Source organism: Lolium rigidum, chromosome 6 (assembly GCF_022539505.1).
Source record: "Lolium rigidum isolate FL_2022 chromosome 6, APGP_CSIRO_Lrig_0.1, whole genome shotgun sequence".
Taxonomy (NCBI): Eukaryota; Viridiplantae; Streptophyta; class Magnoliopsida; order Poales; family Poaceae; genus Lolium; species Lolium rigidum.
In genome coordinates, this window is record NC_061513.1 from 252,559,820 (window position 1) to 252,581,395 (window position 21,576).

The 21,576-nt window shown below is 50.1% G+C and overlaps 1 protein-coding gene across 1 annotated transcript; it reads right to left on the reverse strand.

The window, feature by feature from the left end:
• Positions 1 to 1,194: 1,194 nt before the first annotated feature.
• Positions 1,195 to 20,646, reverse strand: LOC124663955 (L-type lectin-domain containing receptor kinase IX.2-like). Its single transcript, XM_047201581.1, has 4 exons — positions 20,400 to 20,646; positions 4,930 to 4,936; positions 2,800 to 3,430; positions 1,195 to 2,262 (listed from the first exon to the last, which is right to left on the reverse strand). The coding sequence occupies exons 1-4, from the start codon at positions 20,644 to 20,646 to the stop codon at positions 1,195 to 1,197; spliced, it is 1,953 nt and encodes a 650-aa protein (XP_047057537.1).
• Between the last annotated feature and the right edge of the window lie 930 nt (positions 20,647 to 21,576).

Below are 21,576 nucleotides of genomic sequence, written 5' to 3' on the forward strand. Positions count from 1 at the left end.
TGGAAGTTTGCATAAATCAACGGCTTCATTTTCTCTGGTTGAGAGTGGCCTTGCATTGCTATTAAGTAACACCCTTTTCAAAGCAGCTCTAGCATCAACATGAGTTTGCACCTCATTTTCAGCTGATCTCTGTGAAGTTGCAGCAATTGAATCTGATTGCCACTTCTTCACGAATTTGTCCATTTGCAGAACTTAATACCTGACAATAAAATGCTATTTCTATAAGAAAAATGATGCAAATAATTCTTCAAGAAAGAACAATCTCTATTTTTAAAGTAGAAGATCTGAAGATGACAATTAAGAATGCACTTTACATTGATGTTACATACATTTTCAGATGTTAAATCCCTCATTGACAGTCCAAACAATTTCAGATCAAACAAACTATAGTTTTTTAGTCATCACATCAGTACTGCATTACATAGAACAAAATTGCAGATTTAAACTAGCCTAATAATCTGAAAATTAGAAGCAAAAAAATGCAGAACTTGTATACAAATAAAAGGGGAGAGGGACCTCTGCCTGGGCTCCTGGATTACTAGATGGATGAAGACTCGTAGTCTTCACTCTTCAACAGGAAAACACTAATCTCGAACTAGTGACCGGCTGATCGCCAAAGCCGAAGGAGGGCCGTGCCTGACCGACGATTGCCGCCGAGGTCCGCCTGATTGCCTGAACGCTTTCGCTTGAGGTGGTCGTCGACGGTCGGCCGATTCCGAGCAGAACGGCAGCCTCGGCGGCCCAACCCTCAGGCCGCAATGATCGCCAAGACGGCAAGAGTAAGACGACAATTTCGGCAGATTTAGCGATATAGTAGAACGGAAAAGAGTTGGGGATTACAGGAAGGTGATACGGGAGCGGAGAAGTCTAGGCGTACATCGTGGGATCCGGAAGTTAGCCCTGATTCCGTTGCTTCCTTGTTCTATCTGGCCAAAAATTGTTACGCGTAGCACATGACATGTGGGCCGGTGTGGTTAATTTCTGGATTACATGCATTCTTCCGTGAAGTACTCATAGGTGGGGTTAATTAACTTGCCAAATACCTGTGCTGTCGTTTGACAACACAGCCAGAACGAGTGGCTCCGCCACTGAACACATATACATACTGGCATGAAGGGTGACCGTGAAATCATCATGCAATAGTCTTGCTCATAAAAATTGACTAAAATAGGTCACATGCTGAATATCAATAGATTAAGTAGAAGCGGCGCCGATGGCACACGTTGCAAGGTCAGGCAGCGGTGTGTCGTCCTGTTCCAGTAGTCGCAACGCTTCCCGCATGGATGGTCGGTGTGAACCTTCAGGGAGAGAACACCACAGGCCCATGACAAGTACACGCCGCACCTGCTCCATGTCAAAGTTGCCTCCTAACCTCTGATCAGCCACATCCTCCACCGTAAGTGCCTGGGCTCCCTTGGTTATGTACAGTTCCCATACTTGTTGCCTCGTCTTGCGCCCTGCGCATACGATCTCCAGCAGCACGAGCCCAAAGCTGTAGACGTCGGTGCTAGGATTGAACTTGACGTCACCATCTTTCATGCAATTTGGATCCATGTATGCAATGGTCCCCACGGCGGTGGTTACCAGTGTGGCATTGCTTTTGTTGGCAATCCTAGACAGCCCGAAATCAGCCAGCTTGGCGTTGTATTCATCATCAAGAAGTATGTTGGCAGGCTTGATATCTCTATGCAGGATGTAGGGCCGACAGTCGTGGTGAAGGTAAACAAGGGCGGATGCAATTCCCTTCACTATATGGTACCTGGTTGGCCATGGTAGAACTGTATCCTTATTCTTGTGTAGGTGATTGTCGAGATCGCCCTTTGGCATCAGTTCATAGACAAGGAAGAGCTTGTGATCAACCTGCTTTAGGCAACACCAACACATCAAGCTCCAAGTGCTTCTGCTGCAGCAGCACCAACCTTCCAGCCTGACCAGATTCTTGTGCTTGGTCTTGGTAATAATGTTGAGTTCGGTGAGGAAGTCCTGTGTTTCTTCACTAGACCCCTTGAGGATCTCCTTGATAGCAACATCTTGTTTCTGGCCATGGTCGACCTTGAGTGATTTCCCCTTGTACACTGCGCCAAAGTTACCCTCTCCAAGCTTACTCTCCCTTGAAAAATTGTTTGTTGCCTGGGCTAATTCCCGATACAGGAATTGCCTAAGGCCAGCTCCTGCCATAATGGAGTTGCGCTCTCGTGTACCCATAAACCATGACAGAAGAAACCAAATCAGGATTAAGAACACACAAGCTCCTACAACAATCTCTGCAATTTGGCGTGTACCTGTCAAAGCATGGAAATTGTGACAAACTAACATATGGATGATACAATTTATACTCCGCTCAAGGTGAACCCCGTAGTTATTAACTTGTTTGCTGTCTCAAATTTGGATTGTGATGAAAATATTAGTTGGTGCGTCATGGAATTAAAACTGGAAGTTATCCGGACTCTATGAGGGTAATAGTGTAAGAATGTTTAATTTACTTATCGGGTGCTTGCTATTCTCTGCACCTCTACATGCAGCTACTTCTCTTCTTTGATCTGCCCATTTGCCACGTCCATATAATTGTCTTTTAGTTTGACAGGTGCTCCTTTCATCTTCTACCATTTCAATTCCCTCTGATCTCTCATTTACTCTTCCAACCATATGCGAGAGGCCTACCAGCGGCCATACCCTCTGCTTCTCCTCTTACTTATACTACTCCACACCCACCCTATTTCTCTCATGGGCAAGCTAGATGCTTACTGTATGGTTTATGGTCTATGGTCTATGGAGAAGTAGGCAAACACGGCCGAGGACATAAAGCAATAAGAACATACCGATTAATTTTGGTTTCTTGGGAGCAAGCGTCGAGTTGAAGGACCATGATAATATCTGATGGAGCTCCGCGTTTTTGACGCCGGTGGCCGCAGAGAACCCCACTGCCACCTCCGGCGGGAGCAAAGACGTGACCGGGTCCGGCAAAACGGCGCTGACTTCAACAGGCTGCACAGAAGGATCGTCATCGAAGTGCAGCCTAGCGACCAGCATCCGGCTGCTGCTGGTGAAGTTGATGGACGCCGTCATGGTCCCACCCAGACCCGGGCTGGCCAAGCTCGTCGTTTTCACCGAGTTCTTGACGGTGTTGACGTCGATGCCGATGTGGTCCGATGTCTCGTTGGACGTGTACGTGTTAAACTCGACGGCGACAAACCGGTCCTCACCGTAGGCGGTTCCCGTGTTGAGGTTCATGAGACCGAGGCCGCGTCCCTCTGTGTTGGGCGGCATTTGTGAATTGTATCCGGTGAGGAAGAAAGCCATGCCATCCCCCTTGGGATATCCCAGTGGAGGGAGCACAATGGTGAAGGTGAACTGTGTGGCGAAGCTCGCCACCTCGCCGGTGTCATTATGGTAGAACGGCACCGGTTGGACATACGATATCCGGCCCGCACTACAGGAATGGAGCTAGACGCCGACGGCCAAACTGTACGCCGACGGCTTTTTATCGGGGCCGTCGGCGTACGGCCTCGCCGGGGCAGCTCAGGAAGCCGACCGTCGGCGTACACATACCGTCGGCGTAGAGGAGGCTACGCCGAGGGCAGCCGTCGGCGTCACCTTGGCCCTCGGCGTAGCACCGGCATCGCCTGCGGCCCGATCCGCGCCGTCGTCGCCCGCTCACGGCGTCAGTCAGACGCCGACGGCCACCCTCGGCATAGGGCATGGACACCCTATGCCGACGGCCACCCTCGGCATATAGGATTTTTTTTATTTTTTTCCCTCTCTCATATTACTTTATAATATGTTTCTATTATTTATTTACTAGTATGAATTATGTAAAAAATGATTCTATTTTTTAAGAATTCGTAGATGGCATATGTAGGTCCCATGGGTGACGCTCTTCGCAGACGGGTCAACCGGAGCCACTAGGCCCAACATTTGCTATCGATGTACATATGGGTAGATCCGCGGGGTCCCCGCCCTACGGTTTCCCGAACCCTAACCCTAACCCTAACTGTAACCCTAACTCTAACCCTAACTCTAACCCTAACCGTAACCCTAACTCTAGCCCTAACCCTAACCCTAGGGTTTTCACATACATTGCTAACTCTAACCCTAACCCTAACCCTAACACTAACCCTAACCCTAGGGTTTCCACATACATTGCTAACCCTAACTATAACCCTAACAGATCACTTGGTAAAACCCTAACCCTAGGGGTCCCGCCCTAGGGTTTCCCAAAAACGAGATCACCGGAGCGTCGAGAATTGTTGGAAAACTTGCTTCTGCCCCTAACATACATGTACAAGTGTGATGTAAGGTTTGGCTAACCTTGGATGTACCCGGCGTTGACGATTTCCGCATAATGGGCTACCGAGTTGGTAAAATCCGGGATACGTATGTGGAAACCCCCGCCATGACTCGAACGGAGCCTATTTTATGGTAAAGTATGCCCAACCTATGGTTTCCATGTACATATGTCCTAAACAAAGCAAAATAAATAAAAAAGTCCACTGGTAAACCCTCGCACGGAGAAAGCTATAGGGGTAGATGTGTGGGGTCCCTGCCCTAGGGTTTTCCAAGTTACGGACCACGGAGCGTCGGAATCGCTGGAAAACTTGTGTGTGCCCACATGGCATGCACAAAAGTGATTTGAGATGGTTTTATATCCAAGGATACCCCCCAAGGTGTGTCCGGCTTCTCGGACGAGGGGTTCCTACACTTAGGCGGATTCCGGATGTATAGGGGAACTCCCTCGGAGGTGAGCTGGAGAGAAAAGTGATACATTTAAGAACTTAAGACCCGGACACGATACAAAACACTTAAATAACTAGACCCACACACATACCAAAGCGCTTAAAGTACTAGACCCACACACGAACCGAAACACTTAAAGAACTACACCCACACACAGGAACCAACACACTTAAAGAACTACACCCACACGGGAACCAAAACACTTAAAGAACTAGACGCACACACAAACCAAAACATTTAAAGAACTACACCCACACACGAATAAAGCACTTAACGCTAGACACACGGACTCGACACACACACATATTAATCAGAGAAGTCGAAATCTTCGTCCACTACAAGAGAATTGGCATGTAGAGACACTATTTTGGTTCAGTAGAGACACTTAAATTGCTCTTACGTAGTTATAGAGGCACTTTCCATATTGTCTCAAAAGTGTCACTACGGGCGGTGTCTCTACGTGCTAAGGACAATAGTAATAATGTATTTACATTTTATAAGACATAAAATAGGCATTATATTGTGTCTCTAGTGTAAATAAATGTGAAGAAACCATGTGAAAAGCAATACTCGAACTCATGACCTTAATGATTACAACTTAATCCATTAACCATCTCACCCTTTCACAAGTATATGTTGATACTTGGAACAAATTTCTAATTAGTATTGCCCACCATGGCCCAAACATAGAACAAATGTCTCTAGAGAACAAGCAAAATGCCTCAAACATTGCCTCTAGAGGAAAAGTAAAGACATACAATCAAGTGTCTCGTGGATAGCCTCTTGATAACTTATCTGTGACACTTTTAGAGTGTCTCATAAGTTGTCTATAGAATGAAAATTGCAATACCTTACAAAAATGTCTCAACTAATGTCCCTACATTTGAGACTATTTCTAAAGTGTCTCAAAAAGTGCCACAACAATATGCAAAGTGTCTCAATGTGATTTTTAATGAGGCACAGTAGGAAGTGTCTCTAGTAAAATGTCTCTATGGAAGGTTTTTCTTGTAGTGGTCCTCGCTGGGGGTGTCCTCTGAAGCGGTGGTTGTGAAGATCCACGACCACCGTTCATCATCCTCCCCCCATGTCGACGCCTCTCCTTTGGCGTACTCTGCTTCAACCGCAGCCTTCCTCTGCCGCTTTCCCGCCCTCCTCTCTCTCCTGTACGTCTGCTTGTCCTTCCAGAATGCGCGCTCTGCCTCGACGGCTCCGGGATGGTCTCTGCGCCACTGTGCCATGAACTGCTCGTCCGCCTCGGTGGTATCAATCTGGCCAGACCTGTACTGCCGCGCTTCAACCTGTGAGCGAAGTAGCGGCTCAGTAGAGAGACTCTGAGCTTCCGTCAGAGACCTGACCTCCGGGAAGTTCATTTCGTGGTGCGGCCGGCCAAACCTCCAAGCCGCAACGTCGTATGCGCGGGCAGCAGCCTCCTTCGTGTAGAAGGTGCCGAGCCACACACGTGTACCACCGGCGGTGATTTCAGCCGCGAAATGTCCCGCGGGCCGCGGGCGAACGCCGATGAAGCCCGTGTTGCTACGGCGACGAGGAGCCATCTCGGCGGCGGCTCAGCTCGGAAGGATTTTGTGGTGCTTGTTGGATGAGAGAAGTGATGAGGGGAGAAATGTTGCTGGTGCTTGTTAGTGGAGAAGACATGGCTATATATAGGCCGACGAGGGGCTGAAACGGCGGGAAAACTTGGCGGGAGATAATGGGCGGGAAAGGGTGGGCGGGAAAACTTGGCGGGAGAGAATGAGCGGGAAAGGGTGGGCGGGAAAACTTGGCGGGAAATCATGGCGGGAAAAAAGGGCGGGGGAGAAGCAGCGGGAAAGGGTGAGCGGGAAAAAAGGGCGGGAGAGAAGTAGCAGGGCGGAGGTGAACCGGAGAGAAACTTGAGATCATATGGGATGATCCTTGTTTCCACATGTACATATGACCTAACCAAGCTCAAATGGAGGCATATGCCCACCGGGGGACCCCCGATGGGATGCGATCAAAGGGGTAGACCGCGCGGTCAACATAACTAGGGTTTCATCGGAAATCGAGCATCGGATCTAGGGAATGGCCCCAAAACTTGTGTGTGTCCACATGGAATGCACAAAAGTGATTTGAGATGGTTTTATATCCAAGGCTACCCCCCGGGTGTCGGCTTCTCGGACGGGGGTTCCTACACTTAGTCAGATTCTGCATGTATAGGGGGGAACTCCCTCGGAGTTGAACCGGAGAGAAACTTGGGACCATATGGGATGATCCTTGTTTCCAAATGTACCTATGACCTAACCAAGCTCAAATGGAGGCATATTCCCACCGGGGGACCCCCGATGGGATGCAGTCAAAGGGGTAGACCGCGCGGTCAACAGAACTAGGGTTTCATCGGAAATCGAGCATCGGATCTAGGGAATGGCCCCAAAACTTGTGTGTGTCCACATGGCATGCACAAAATTGATTTGAGATGGTTTTATATCCAAGGCTACCCCCCCAGGTGTGTCCGGCTTCTCGGACAGGGGGTTCCTACACTTAGGTAGATTCTGCATGTATAGGGGGAACTCCCTCGGAGTTGAACCGGAGAGAAACTTGAGATCATATGGGATGATCCTTGTTTCCACATGTACCTATGACCTAACCAAGCTCAAATGGAAGCATATGCCCACCGGGGGCCCCGATGGGATGCGATCAAAGGGGTAGACCGCGCGGTCAACGAGAACTAGGGTTTCATCGGAAATCGAGCATCGGATCTAGGGAATGGCCCCAAAACTTGTGTGTGTCCACATGGAATGCACAAAAGTTATTTGAGATGGTTTTATATCCAAGGCTACCCCCAGGTGTGTCCGGCTTCTCGGACGGGGGGTTCCTACACTTAGGCAGATTCTGCATGTATAGGGGGGAACTCCCTCGGAGTTGAACCGGAGAGAAACTTGGGATCATATGGGCTGATCCTTGTTTTCCCATGTACCTATGACCTAACCAAGCTCAAATGGAGGCATATGCCCACCGGGGGACCCTCGATGGGATGCAGTCAAAGGGGTAGACCGCGCGGTCAACAGAACTAGGGTTTCATCGGAAATCGAGCATCGGATCTAGGGAAGGGCCCCAAAACTTGTGTGTGTCCACATGGAATGCACAAAAGTGATTTGAGATGGTTTTATATCCAAGGCTACCCCCACAGGTGTGTCCGGCTTCTCGGACAGGGGGTTCCTACACTTAGGCAGATTCTGCATGTATAGGGGGGAACTCCCTCGGAGTTGAACCGGAGAGAAACTTGGGATCATATGGGATGATCCTTGTTTCCACATGTACCTATGACCTAACCAAGCTCAAATGGAGGCATATGCCCACGAGGGACCCCGATGGGATGCGATCAAAGGGGTAGACCGCGCGGTCAACGGAACTAGGGTTTCATCGGAAATCGAGCATCGGATCTAGGGAATGGCCCCAAAACTTGTGTGTGTCCACATGGAATGCACAAAAGTGATTTGAGATGGTTCTATATCCAAGGCTACCCCCGGGTGTGTCGGCTTCTCGGACGGGGGTTCCTACACTTAGGCGGATTCGCATGTATAGGGGGAACTCCCTCGTAGGTGAACCGGAGAGAAACTTGAGATCATATGTAATGATCCTTGTTTCCACATGTACCTATGACCTAACCAAGCTAAAATGGAGGCATATGCCCACCGGGGGACCCCCGATGGGATGCAGTCAAAGGGGTAGACCGCGCGGTCAACAGAACTAGGGTTTCGTCGGAAATCGAGCATCGGATCTAGGGAATTGCCCCAAAACTTGTGTGTGTCCACATGGAATGCACAAAAGTGATTTGAGATGGTTTTATATCCAAGGCTACCCCCGAGTGTGTCCGGCTTCTCGGACGGGGGTTACTACAATTAGGCGGATTCCGCATGTATAGGGGGAACTCCCTCGGAGGTGAACCGGAGAGAAACTTGAGATCATATGTGATGATCCTTGTTTCCACATGTACCTATGACCTAACCAAGCTCAAATGGAGGCATATGCCCACCGGGGGACCCCGATGGGATGCAGTCAAAGGGGTAGACCGCGCGGTCAACAGAACTAGGGTTTCGTCGGAAATCGAGCATCGGATCTAGGGAATGGCCCCAAAACTTGTGTGTGTCCACATGGAATGCACAAAAGTGATTTGAGATGGTTTTATATCCAAGGCTACCCCCAGGTGTGTCCGGCTTCTCGGACAGGGGGTTACTACACTTAGGCAGATTATGCATGTATAGGAGGGAACTCCCTCGTAGGTGAACCGGAGAGAAACTTGAGATCATATGTGATGATCCTTGTTTCCACATGTACCTATGACCTAACCAAGCTCAAATGGAGGCATATGCCCACCGGGGGACCCCCGATGGGATGCAGTCAAAGGGGTAGACCGGGCGGTCAACAGAACTAGGGTTTCGTCGGAAATCGAGCATCGGATCTAGGGAATGGCCCCAAAACTTGTGTATGTCCACATGGAATGCACAAAAGTGATTTGAGATGGTTTTATATCCAAGGCTACCCCCAGGTGTGTCCGGCTTCTCGGACGGGGGTTACTACACTTAGGCGGATTCGCATGTATAGGGGGAACTCCCTCGGAGGTGAACCGGAGAGAAACTTGAGATCATATGTGATGATCCTTGTTTCCACATGTACCTATGACCTAACCAAGCTCAAATGGAGGCATATGCCCACCGGGGACCCCGATGGGATGCGATCAAAGGGGTAGACCGCGCGGTCAACAGAACTAGGGTTTCGTCGGAAATCGAGCATCGGATCTAGGGAATGGCCCCAAAACTTGTGTGTGTCCACATGGAATGCACAAAAGTGATTTGAGATGGTTTTATATCCAAGGCTACCCCAGGTGTGTCCGGCTTCTCGGACAGGGGGTTCCTACACTTAGGCAGATTCTGCATGTATAGGGGGGAACTCCCTTGGAGGTGAACCGGAGAGAAACTTGAGATCATATGGGATGATCCTTGTTTCCACATGTACCTATGACCTAACCAAGCTCAAATGGAGGCATATTCCCACCGGGGGACCCCCGATGGGATGCAGTCAAAGGGGTAGACCGCGCGGTCAACAGAACTAGGTCTTCGTCGGAAATCGAGCATCGGATCTAGGGAATGGCCCAAAAACTTGTGTGTGTCCACATGGAATGCACAAAAGTGATTTGAGATGGTTTTATATCCAAGGCTACCCCCCAGGTGTGTCCGGCTTCTCGGACAGGGGGTTCCTACACTTAGGCAGATTCTGCATGTATAGGGGGGGACTCTCTCGGAGGTGAACCGGAGAGAAACTTGAGATCATATGGGGTGATCCTTGTTTACACATGTACCTATGACCTAACCAAGCTCAAATGGAGGCATATGCCCACCGGGGGACCCCCGATGGGATGCAGTCAAAGGGGTAGACCGCGCGGTCAACAAAACTAGGGTTTCATCGGAAATCGAGCATCGGATCTAGGGAATGGCCCCAAAACTTGTGGGTGTTCACATGGAATGCACAAAAGTGATTTGAGATGGTTTTATATCCAAGGCTACCCCCCCAGGTGTGTCCGGCTTCTCGGACTGGGGGTTCCTACACTTAGGCAGATTATGCATGTATAGGGGGGAACTCCCTCGGAGGTGAACCGGAGAGAAACTTGAGATCATATGGGATGAACCTTGTTTCCACATATACCTATGACCTAACCAAGCTCAAATGGAGGCATATGCCCACCGGGGGACCCCCGATGGGATGCAGTCAAAGGGGTAGACCGCGCGGTCAACAGAACTAGGGTTTCGTCGAAAATCGAGCATCGGATCTAGGGAATGGCCCCAAAACTTGTGTGTGTCCACATGGAATGCACAAAAGTGATTTGAGATGGTTTTATATCCAAGGCTACCCCCCCGGGTGTGTCCGGCTTCTCGGACGAGGGGTTACTACACTTAGGCGGATTCCGCATGTGTAGGGGGAACTCCTCGGAGGTGAACCGAAGAGAAACTTGAGATCATATGGGATGATCCTTGTTTCCACATGTACCTATGACCTAACCAAGCTCAAATGGAGGCATATGCCCACCGGAGGACCCCGATGGGATGCGATCAAAGGGGTAGACCGCGCGGTCAACAGAACTAGGGTTTCGTCGAAAATCGAGCATCGGATCTAGGGAATGGCCCCAAAACTTGTGTGTGTCCACATGGAATGCACAAAAGTGATTTGAGATGGTTTTATATCCAAGGCTACCCCCAGGTGTGTCCGGCTTCTCGGACGGGTGTTACTACACTTAGGCGGATTCGCATGTATAGGGGGAACTCCCTCGGAGGTGAACCGGAGAGAAACTTGAGATCATATGTGATGATCCTTGTTTCCACATGTACCTATGACCTAACCAAGCTCAAATGGAGGCATATGCCCACCGGGGACCCCGATGGGATGCGATCGAAGGGGTAGACCGCGCGGTCAACAGAACTAGGGTTTCATCGGAAATCGAGCATCGGATCTAGGGAATGGCCCCAAAACTTGTGTGTGTCCACATGGAATGCAAAAAAGTGATTTGAGATGGTTTTATATCCAAGGCTACCCCCCCAGGTGTGTCCGGCTTCTCGGACAGGGGGTTCCTACACTTAGGCAGATTCTGCATGTATAGGGGGAACTCCCTCGGAGTTGAACCGGAGAGAAACTTGAGATCATATGGGATGATCCTTGTTTCCACATGTACCTATGACCTAACCAAGCTCAAATGGAGGCATATGCCCACCGGGGACCCCGATGGGATGCGATCAAAGGGTAGACCGCACGGTCAACAGAACTAGGGTTTCGTCGGAAATCGAGCATCGGATCTATGCTTAACCCTTGACAACACCTGATGATAGATGTTTCTTTTATCTCCATTCAGTTGTACCTTGTGTAGTGGTGGTAGCAATTTGGTACAAACACATGGAATTCAATATCTAAGATGCATTCGTTCATAAGTTTATGTAGCTTCTAAATTTGAGGTGTATAACTTTTGATAAACTATTCTAATCACCCCGTTCCTAAGAAATTTGGTCAATTTTGTATTCCAAAAAAAATAAGAGAGAAAAAATAAGAGAAAAAAATAAAAAAAATAGAAAAAAACTCTATGCCGACGGCCACCCTCGGCATATAGCCGGCCGTCGGCATATGGTGCCCGCGCCGCACCGTTACATGGGAGCTGGTCGAGCCAGACCAGCTCCCAACCCTAAACGCCCAAACTCGCCCCGCCAGCCTCTGCGCCCAAACTCGCCCCGCGCCGCCAGCCTCTTTGCCGCCCGCGCCCGCCCCTCGCCGTCGCCGGCCGCCCCGCCGCCGGCCGCCCGCTGCCCCTCCCCTCCCCGGCCGCCCTCCTCCCCTGCCCCACCCTCCTCTCCCCTATCCCGCCGCCCCGCCCGCCGCCCCTCCCTCCCCGGCCGCCCTCCTCCCCCGCCCCGCCCTCCTCTCCCCTATCCTACCGCCGGCCTCCTCTCCCCTGCCCCCTCGCGCCGCTCTCCTCCTCCTCCTCGCGCCCGGCCCGCCGTCCCACGGTCGGCCTCCTCCTCGCGCCCCGACTCGCCGTCGCCCTCACGGTAAGGGTCCTCTTTTTTTATTTTTGCATTAGGTTTAGTTGTTGTAATTAATAGAAATAGAAATTAAATTGTGTAATTGATATGAAATAGAAAGAAAGAAATAGTAATAGAAAATGAAATTGCAAATAGAAATGAAATGGAAATTGCAAATGTGAAATAGAAATGAAATTGAAATAGAAATTGCAAACAGAAATAGAAATTGCAAATAGAAATAGAAATAGAAATTGGAAATGTGAATGTGGAATTTGTTCTAACAATGTGAATTTATAATAGGCCCTGTGGTGACCGCCTCGTCATGAGCACCCCGGCGTGACGATCCGGGATCTTGACGCACTTCTCGACGGTCGCCGACATCGACACTCGGTTGTTGGACTACTTCCTCTACAGCCGAGGGTGAGCTAAAACATCGCCTCCCCTTCTCCGCATTTTCTTATGTCACTAGATTCATTTTCCAAGTCCAGTTGCGTAACCTAGGTGTCACTTCCCGTCCGCGAGCGTTATGCGGATAAATATGCATTAGTGGTCCGCATATTTTGAACCGTAACGCTTGCGGCATTTACGGGACGAGTCGGCGGATGCGTAGTTGTCTACGTTTTCCATGTTCTACTCCGGTCCGAGTCGGGATTTCGGCGGCGCCTCCCCGTTGTTCTCCGGATGCACATCCTCTCGGCTTTTTGCCGAGACGTGTATCGGGAGAGCAGCGGGGAGGTGCTGCCGAAATTCTGACTTGGACCGGGGTAGAGCATGGAGAACGTAGCCAACTACGGATCCGGCGGCTGCTAGGAGCCCACCTAGTAGAGATGTAGGTTGATGCATGCGTTTCGCCCGGTAAAATAAATAAAAATATGATGCATTTAATTTCCTATTTGATATAAATGCTATGTCTGTGGTTTGGCTCCCAATAAAGCAGAGGATGGCTGATAATGGATGGATGTACAATGAGCGTGTTAGTGCGACTGAGAAAACAGATGAGTGGACAAGGAAGACCCATTTTCTAGTGAATGAGTTAGCGCGTGGTACAAAGGGGCTGGTTCGGGCACTTTGCCCCTGTGTTCGCTGCGTGAAGCGTCAACGTCGTGGGGAGGATGAAATGTATAAACACCTTCTGCAATATGGGTATATGCATGGGTACGTCACGGAAATCGACTTTGATGAGCGCGAACGTGACAGAGGTGAGGTGATGCGGCAGCGGCTCAATGGCAATGCGTACGATGGAATTAGAGACTTTCTAGATGATCTCGTCCATGCCGATGTCCCGGATTCGCCACCTCCAGAACCGGAGGCGCCGCCGAAGCCGGAGGCGCCGCCGAGCCGGAGGAACCAGAGCCAACCGCGAAGGCCTTCTATGATATGATTGCCGCGGCTAAGAGGCCTCCGTACGAGGGCGCCGCGATTTCTCAGCTCGATGCCATCTCCCAATGTCTAGCCGACAAGACCCGGTACAACACCACCCGTGAGGGCTTTGAAGCAAGTCCGAAAACAAGCGGTAACATGTTGCCCAAAGATCATTGTACGCCTCAAAGCATCGCACGCGACGAGGAGAATGATGAAGGACCTCAACATGGATTATCAAAGGATAGACTGTTGTCCGAAAGGCTGCGTTCTATTTTGGAGACGATATGCGGAGGACAAGTACTTGTCCCATCTCAGTAGCGGTCTAGGTATGAAGAGGTAACGGGAAAGGATGGTCGGGTGAGGCGATCAAGCACCGCAAAGTCGATTCTTCGATATCTCCCATTCATAAAAAGAATCCAGCGGCTTTACATGCACGAGGAGACAGCCAAACAGATGATGTGGCACAAGTATGGGAAGAGATTCGTGGACGAAAACAAGAAGTTGAAGATGGGACATCCATCCGATGGTACGGCATGGAAGAACTTCGATACAAAACACCGCCTTAAGGCAGCCGAGGCTCGGAATGTCAGAATTGCGATAGCAACAGATGGCTTCAATCCATATGGTATGTCCAATGCCAATTACGGTTGCTGGCCCGTGTTTGTTATTCCGCTCAATCTCCCTCCCGGAGTCCTAATGACGAGGAAGACCATGTTTCGTCGCCGATCATTCCAGGCCCTCATTACCCGGGGAAGAATTTGAGTGTCTACATGCAGCCGATTGTGGAAGATTTGAACCACTCTTGGCACCACGGGACATTGACGTACGGCCGAGCATCGAAGACAAACTTCTACATGAGAGTTTGGTTGCAGTATACCATGCATGACATGCCCGGGTACGCCCTAACATGTGGATGGTGTACAGCTGGTAAGTGGTCATGCCCAGTGTGCAGGCATCGGCTTGAGTTCCTTTGGCTACAGAAGGGTCGCAAGTATGTTGCGTTTGACACGAATCGACAGTTCCTCAAAAGGAGGCATCCGTTTAGAGAAGACAAAAGAACTTCAAGAAGGGCAAAGTTGTGCATGAAAAAAAAGATGTGCCGAAGTTTGATGGTACACTTGTTGAAGCCGAGCTACGTGCTCTCGTGCCGGCAGCGACGCCAACTGGCCATCAATTTGAGGGATATGGTGTAACGCACAACTGGACTCACGAGGCGGCTTTAACGAAGCTCGAGTATTACAAGGACCTCGAACTTCCCCATAACATCGATGTGATGCACACTGTAAAGAATGTCGCGGAGTCCGTCTTTCACACATGCCTGAACATTCCCGGGAAGTCAAAGGATAATGTCAAGGCTAGAGTCGATATTGAGATCCTCTCGTGATAGGGAAAAATTACACATGAAGCGTCCTATTGGCCGTCAAAAGAATTGGTTCAAGCCGCATGCCAACTTCTGCCTTGATTCCATCCAAAAGAAGGAGGCATTCGGGTGGCTCAAATACGTCGTGATGTTCCCGGATGGTTATTGCTCGAATATGAGTAAGGGAGTTAATCTTTCGACGGGAAAAGTCACCGGGCTCAAGAGTCACGACTATCATATATGGATTCAGCGGCTCATGCCGGTGATGCTTCGAGGGTATATCCCCGAGAAAGTCCGGCGAGTGCTTGCGCAGTTGAGCCATTTCTTCCGCACGCTCCGTGCTAGCGAGATATGTCCCAAGGTTATTGCAAAGCTACAACATACGGTGCCGGAGTTGCTATGCAATTTGGAGATGATATTTCCGCCGAGGCTTCTTTACTCCGATGGCACATCTCATTGTGCACCTCGCCAATGAGGCACTCTTGGGTGGTCCGGTGCGGTTTCGTTGGCGGTTCGTATTGAGAGAGAGTTTAAGTATATTCGAAAGATAGCTGGAAACAAGGCCAAGATTGAAGCATGCATAGCTGAGGCAATATGCCTTCGGGAGATGGCAGATGCCGCGACAACGTACTATCCCGATGATGTTCCCACTCAGCATAACCCGGTCACTCGTTACAATGTCGACGTGCCCGAGAATGACCCCAAGCTAAAACTATTCCAATTCCCCGGTGGCAAGGCTGGTAAAGGAACAAAATATAAATTGGAGAACGAAGAGAAGGATTGTATAATGCTATATGTGCTTATGAACATGGAGGAAGTGATCCCATTCGTAAGGTAAAATGGTGAACAAATTACTTTGCAGCTAGTAACCTCGTCTCGGTCTAATGCTTATTTTCTCCTTTCGGCGAATTCACGGATGAAATGTGGCCGTATGATGAATTGCCCGAAACCTCGGAGATGGACACTCTACTGAAAGACGGTGCTCCCGGAATTAATAAAAACTTTGTGACATGGTTCATGGAAAAAGTAATTTCTAACCTTTCCTCTTACATTGCAACATGTGACTTGTCCCTCTTATTACACGTAACTAATGCACACAACAAATTTGAAATGTTCTTGTAGGGCCGTGAGAGAAACGTTGATATGATAGATGAGTTGAAATGTGTTTCCCAAGGTTGTAGCCGTGAGGTGACCAAGTATGAGAAGTATGATGTGAATGGGTTTCGCTTCCACACGAGACGCACCGGAAGGGCCGGGCGAATCCCAAAACGATAAATACCGGGGTCTTCACCAAAGGAGCCAACAACTTTGATTACTACGGAAGGTTACAAAGTGTATACGAGTTGACATTCAATCGTACGAACGTGCAACTCAATATCGTCGTGTTCAAGTGTCATTGGTTCGACCCAATAGGTGGACAGAGAAGTGATAAGTCCATTGGGTTAGTTGAAGTTAAGCCTTCAACCACCTATAGCGGAGCCGATGTCTTTGTTGTGGCCCACCAAGCCAAGCAAGTTTATTATTTGCCCTACCCATGCCAGAAAGCGGAACTCAAGGGTTGGGAAGTCGTCTTCCAGGTATCGCCACATGGTAACCTACCGATTCCCTCTGAGGATGATTACAACAACATTGACCCCGTGACATACGAGGGGATTTTCTATCAAGAGGAACAGGACTTCGGGGAATATATTTTAGAACTGTTTGTTCAAGAGGACCTCGGGAACGATGCAGAAACTCGTGGTGAGTCAGTGGTGGATCTAATGGACATATCTATGCTCGAGAAGTTACTTGAGGCGAATGACAATTATGATGAGCCTCCACCCGTCGACCCTTCAACTTTGTACTCACAAGATAGTGATAGTGATAGTGGGCCAGAGAAAGAGAAAGAGAAAGAGATGGAGTATGAGAGTGAGCGTGAGAGCGATGATGGCTGGTGAGGGTATTTTATTCTTAGTATTTATTTGTCAACATGCTTCTTAATTGCATTGTGCCTTTTATTCTTAGTATCTTCATTTTATTATGTCAACATGCTTCTTAATTGCATTGTGCCTTTTATTCTTAGTATCTTCATATAATATGTCTTTGTGCTTAAGCTGTTTTATTCTTCTCAATGCGGGTGGTCGAACAATATGAGCAGCGGCAAGGCGGACTCCGAGAGCTTGCTTAAGACGCCGGCGCAGGTGAAGAGGAATATTCCTAGAGTGCCTAGACGGAGTGATCGAGCCCCGGTGCAAAATCCGCGTTACGCCGATGGTACCGATGGAGGACGAGGACGAGGAGGACGAGGTGGAGGTCGAGGACGAGGACGAGGAGGACGAGGTGGAGGACGAGGTGGCGGCGGGGTACACATGGACTTTGACGAGCCACCCTCCGCTTCTGGCGACGTGGCTCCTGAGTTGTACCTTGAGGGTCCGTCTAGTGGGGAGGTGGAGATGGAGACGGAGTCTACACACGAGTCGGACTCTAGGGCTGAGTTGGAGGTCATGGAGGGTGAAGGTGCGCCGAAGCCCTTGAAGCTTCGTGGAGAAGCTAGAGTCCCCGATGCGAGGAAGGAGCCGAAGACCCATGATGACAAGGCCCTTATCATTCCTTCGAGCGATGAGTAAGTGTACTACTTCAGAAATTTCGAACATGTATTTTCATCTTGGGCATAATAAACAATTTGGCATGTGTACTAATGTGTGATTTATTTGCGACAGAATCTGGACATGGGATGCCAAGCCCCCCCGCATGCCTAACGGCTTGCTTGGGGCTACGATTAAGAAGTTCGGCCCGGCAGATACACTCCCCTTAGCACGGTCCCCGGTGGCCCGACGAAGCTAGCCACTACTTGGGCGGACTATGAGGATGCCCCTGCCGTAGGCTTCGCGACAGCTCGCCGAGGTCTGTGACCACCAAGTTCTGGGTAAGGCATATATTTCTCGAGCACCGTTCATAGTTGATGACCCTAATGTGCTAACTCATGACTTTCACAACTGATTTATGCATGATTGAAGTGCTTCTATCGTGTGGACCTGGAGCATGAGACGCAGGCGCGTCTCACTTTGCGTGGCGCTTGCGAGAGGTTGACACCGCAGCAGTGGTACAACCAAAAGTTCACCAGCGCTAGTGCCTTCTGGGCTAACAAGGGTAAGAGGGTCAAGAAGGAGTACTATGTTGGTAACCAGCCTACGGAGGAATGGGCAATGACCATTGAGGAGTACATGTCGGTGAGTAAAATGTCAATGAGATTCTACATTGCTGCTAAGTTTTCATTGAATTATCTTGAGCTGAGTATTGCGTTTTCAGGTTTGTCCCGAGTGGGCCGAGCAGCATAGGGAGGCATGGGAGGAGCTGATTAGGGCGAGGTGGCTCGGGCAGGACGAGGAGTTTGCAGCCGTGTCGAGGCGTAACATGGAGAACCGAGGCACCGGTGGCACACACTCGCGCGGGAAACCGCGACTACACCCGCTTCAAGGGGAAAAAGGTATGTATATACATGGAACGACCTTCATTCATTTCCCGCCATGTCTCATTTGTGGTACGCTTAACTTTTCTTTTCGCGATGCAGGTGGCCGAGGCACCACCCGGGGTGGTGCTTCATGATACCCGGATATATGACATGATGCGGACGAAGCGAAGCCCAATCCCGCATTGCCTCGGCCACAGTACTACGGCAATGCCAAGGCCGCCAAGGAGGACTACTGCGACATGGTCAAGTCTCGTCACCCCGAGGTGGATGACCCCTTGAGCATTCCGGTCGACGAGGAGTCGTTGGTCCTGTCGGGGCACGGGCGTCCGCATGGCCGTTTCCCCTTTCTGAATAAGGCAGTCAAGCCTACCCACTCCACGAGCTACACGCATCTCAAGCATACCCTCACCGCCGACAGCCCCCAGCCTCGTCCACGGCCTGCTCGTCCACCCGCCTACGATGTAAGTTTTCCTCATTTTCATCATCTTTCCGGTTTTCCTTCCTACATGGCTAAGTGTTTACGAGATTCATTGTTTCTGAAATTGTAGCCTGAGTTCGAGGCGGCCTTCGAAGCCTGCAATGAAGCGTATCAGCAGGCCGCTGCCCAGTGGAATAGGCAGAATACGGCCTATATGTCGTATATAGCAGTAAGTCTGAATCTTTCTTCTCGCGCAAGTAGATGACAAGTCTCAGTTTGATGCTTTATTTCTGCAGAGCCTAACTTGTAACCTGCAGGAAATGATGATCTCTATGTCTACTGGTACACCGCCACCGGCTCGAGTTACCGTGGCGGGGGACATGCCTATCATGCCATCGAAGGCAGCTTTCGCTGCGACTTACTACGGATCCACACCGGAGGTAAGTTCTTTGCCAAACCGGTAGTTACCACTTTCCTTTGCCTCGCAAGTTGCTAACATGTAGGGAACACGTAGGGAACGGGATGGTCCGGGAACCAGGCATCGCCGGGTGGGCGCGAGGTCACACCGGTTCATGAAGGTGGTCGGTCTCCTGGGCGTTCTGCTGGTGCCTCTCCGTCGACTACTCCTGGGACTACTCCCGGTGCCTCTCCGTCGACTTCTCCTGGGCTTGCTACCGGTCCTTCTCCAGGTGGTTCTTCTGCAGCTTCTACCGGAGCGCAACCCCGGGCTGCTCGTTTCGCCAACGATGTGGGCGGACACACCCCGCCCGGGTCCTTCCTCCGCTAGTCAGCTTAGAACTAGGGTTTGCTTGCTACTACTATGTATTTGGATGACATGGCACTCTCCTCTTGTATGCATTATGTGCACCATGTATGCTACTATGTGGATCTCATGCTATTTATGTGAATTATGGTGAATTTGGATGAATTTGTATGTGTGAACTGCTGTATTATGCAAACTGAACTGCTGGAACGGTGCAAATTAAACTGCTGAAAACAAAAAAAAAAATTGGGCAGGTCTACGCCGAGGGCAATGCCGTCGGCATAGACCCCAGCTGCGACCATATGGTCAGGGCTATGCCGACGGTATTGCCGTCGGCGTATACCCCCACCTGGCAGCCGCGCCCAGCGTGCCGCGTGTCCACTGCATGGGCCATGCAGACGCCGAGGGCCTGGCCGTCGGTGTAGACGCCGAACGTGGCAGCCTCGCGACGCGCCACGTCGCCCCACGGCCCCAGATGGCGTGGCTACGCCGAGGGGAAAGCCGTCGGCGTCTGGATCACCTCCGTTAACGGCGACGGCGCGCCGTGGCCAGACGCCGACGGCAGCGGCGCCGAGGGTCTTCTTCACCGTCGGCATAGAGCGAGGACGCCGACGGCTACTTCTACGCCGAGGGCAGGCCGGGCTACGCCGAGGGACCTGGACGCCGACGAGGTACGCCGAGGGCTGCCGTCGGCGTAGCCTACGCCGAGGGCCAGGCGTGGCTACGCCGAGGGCAGCCGGCCGTCGGCGTAGAGCTCCATTCCTGTAGTGCCGTGCAGTTGCGGCTCGTATGCGAGTTGCATGTGAGGGAGACCCTGTTGCCGTGCACGTTTGCGTCGCCCTCCAGACGGAGATCGCGCCCATCGTAGGAGGATGAGTTGGTGAAGTCGAAGCTGAAGGAGATAGGTGACTCCGCGGCAGCAACATGCCGATTCGCACAAAGCGGCAAGGAGAGGAGGAAGCAGCCGGCGTAGATGAAGAGGAGGAGGAGAAGCTGCGTCGTGCCATAGTTTGCAGGAAACATAGCTCTGCCTGTCCGTCTAGCTAGCTAGCTATCTAGCGCGCGCGCGTGTTGCCGTGTGTTGTGAGCTCAGGAGCCTGTGACCCCGTGTGCTATAAAGAGGACCGCAATTTTTTGCATCAAAGAGTGGAATCTTCCGGGTTCGTTGGTGTGAACACATGCAGTACTCCAACAGTAGTAATATATCATAGTGCTAGCTTTCAAGGTTGCTGTGGTTACGTTAAGTGTGCATTCATAATATATATATCATTGTCATGTTAGCTTTCAAATTGAATGGCTAGAACCTTCCCAGCTGGTGCGACGACTTATACTTTCCAAAAATATATGAGTTGCTTCGGCTTAAAAGTTTGTTGGTCAAAGTCGTACGTTCTTCGATAGCAATGTAGTAGACAAGAGACATGTGTGACTTAGATTAACCGTACCAATTGTTGCTATATGACATACGAAATAGATTGTTTTCAAAATGCAACTAGGTGTGATAGAGTTAGGCATGTTCTGTTAGGTAGTCTAACCGAATATGGTCACAATCAAATTAAAGATTTGGTAACATTTGTTGTCATCTAACACGTCTTTGTGAATGTATAAGTTAGACAATGCCGCGCTATCATGCCTACAATTGATTTGGGAGATGGATCGGGGATTTTGGCCACGATAAACCGCGCAGAGGAATCAAGCACGTGGCCTGCGTCGAAGATGTCTGACGGACTCACTGGTGGAAAAAGGGCCTTTAATCCCGGTTGGCAACAGCCATTAATACCGGTTGTGCAACCGGTATTAAATATGCGGGATTAAATGTACAATTTCAAACAAATTTGAAATTAGAACCAAAAAGAATTCAAGAGGAATATACAATATATATTCAATATCATCGGATGACCATATACAATTTTGAACAAGTTTCCATACATAATTTAATGCATATGAAGTTCTACG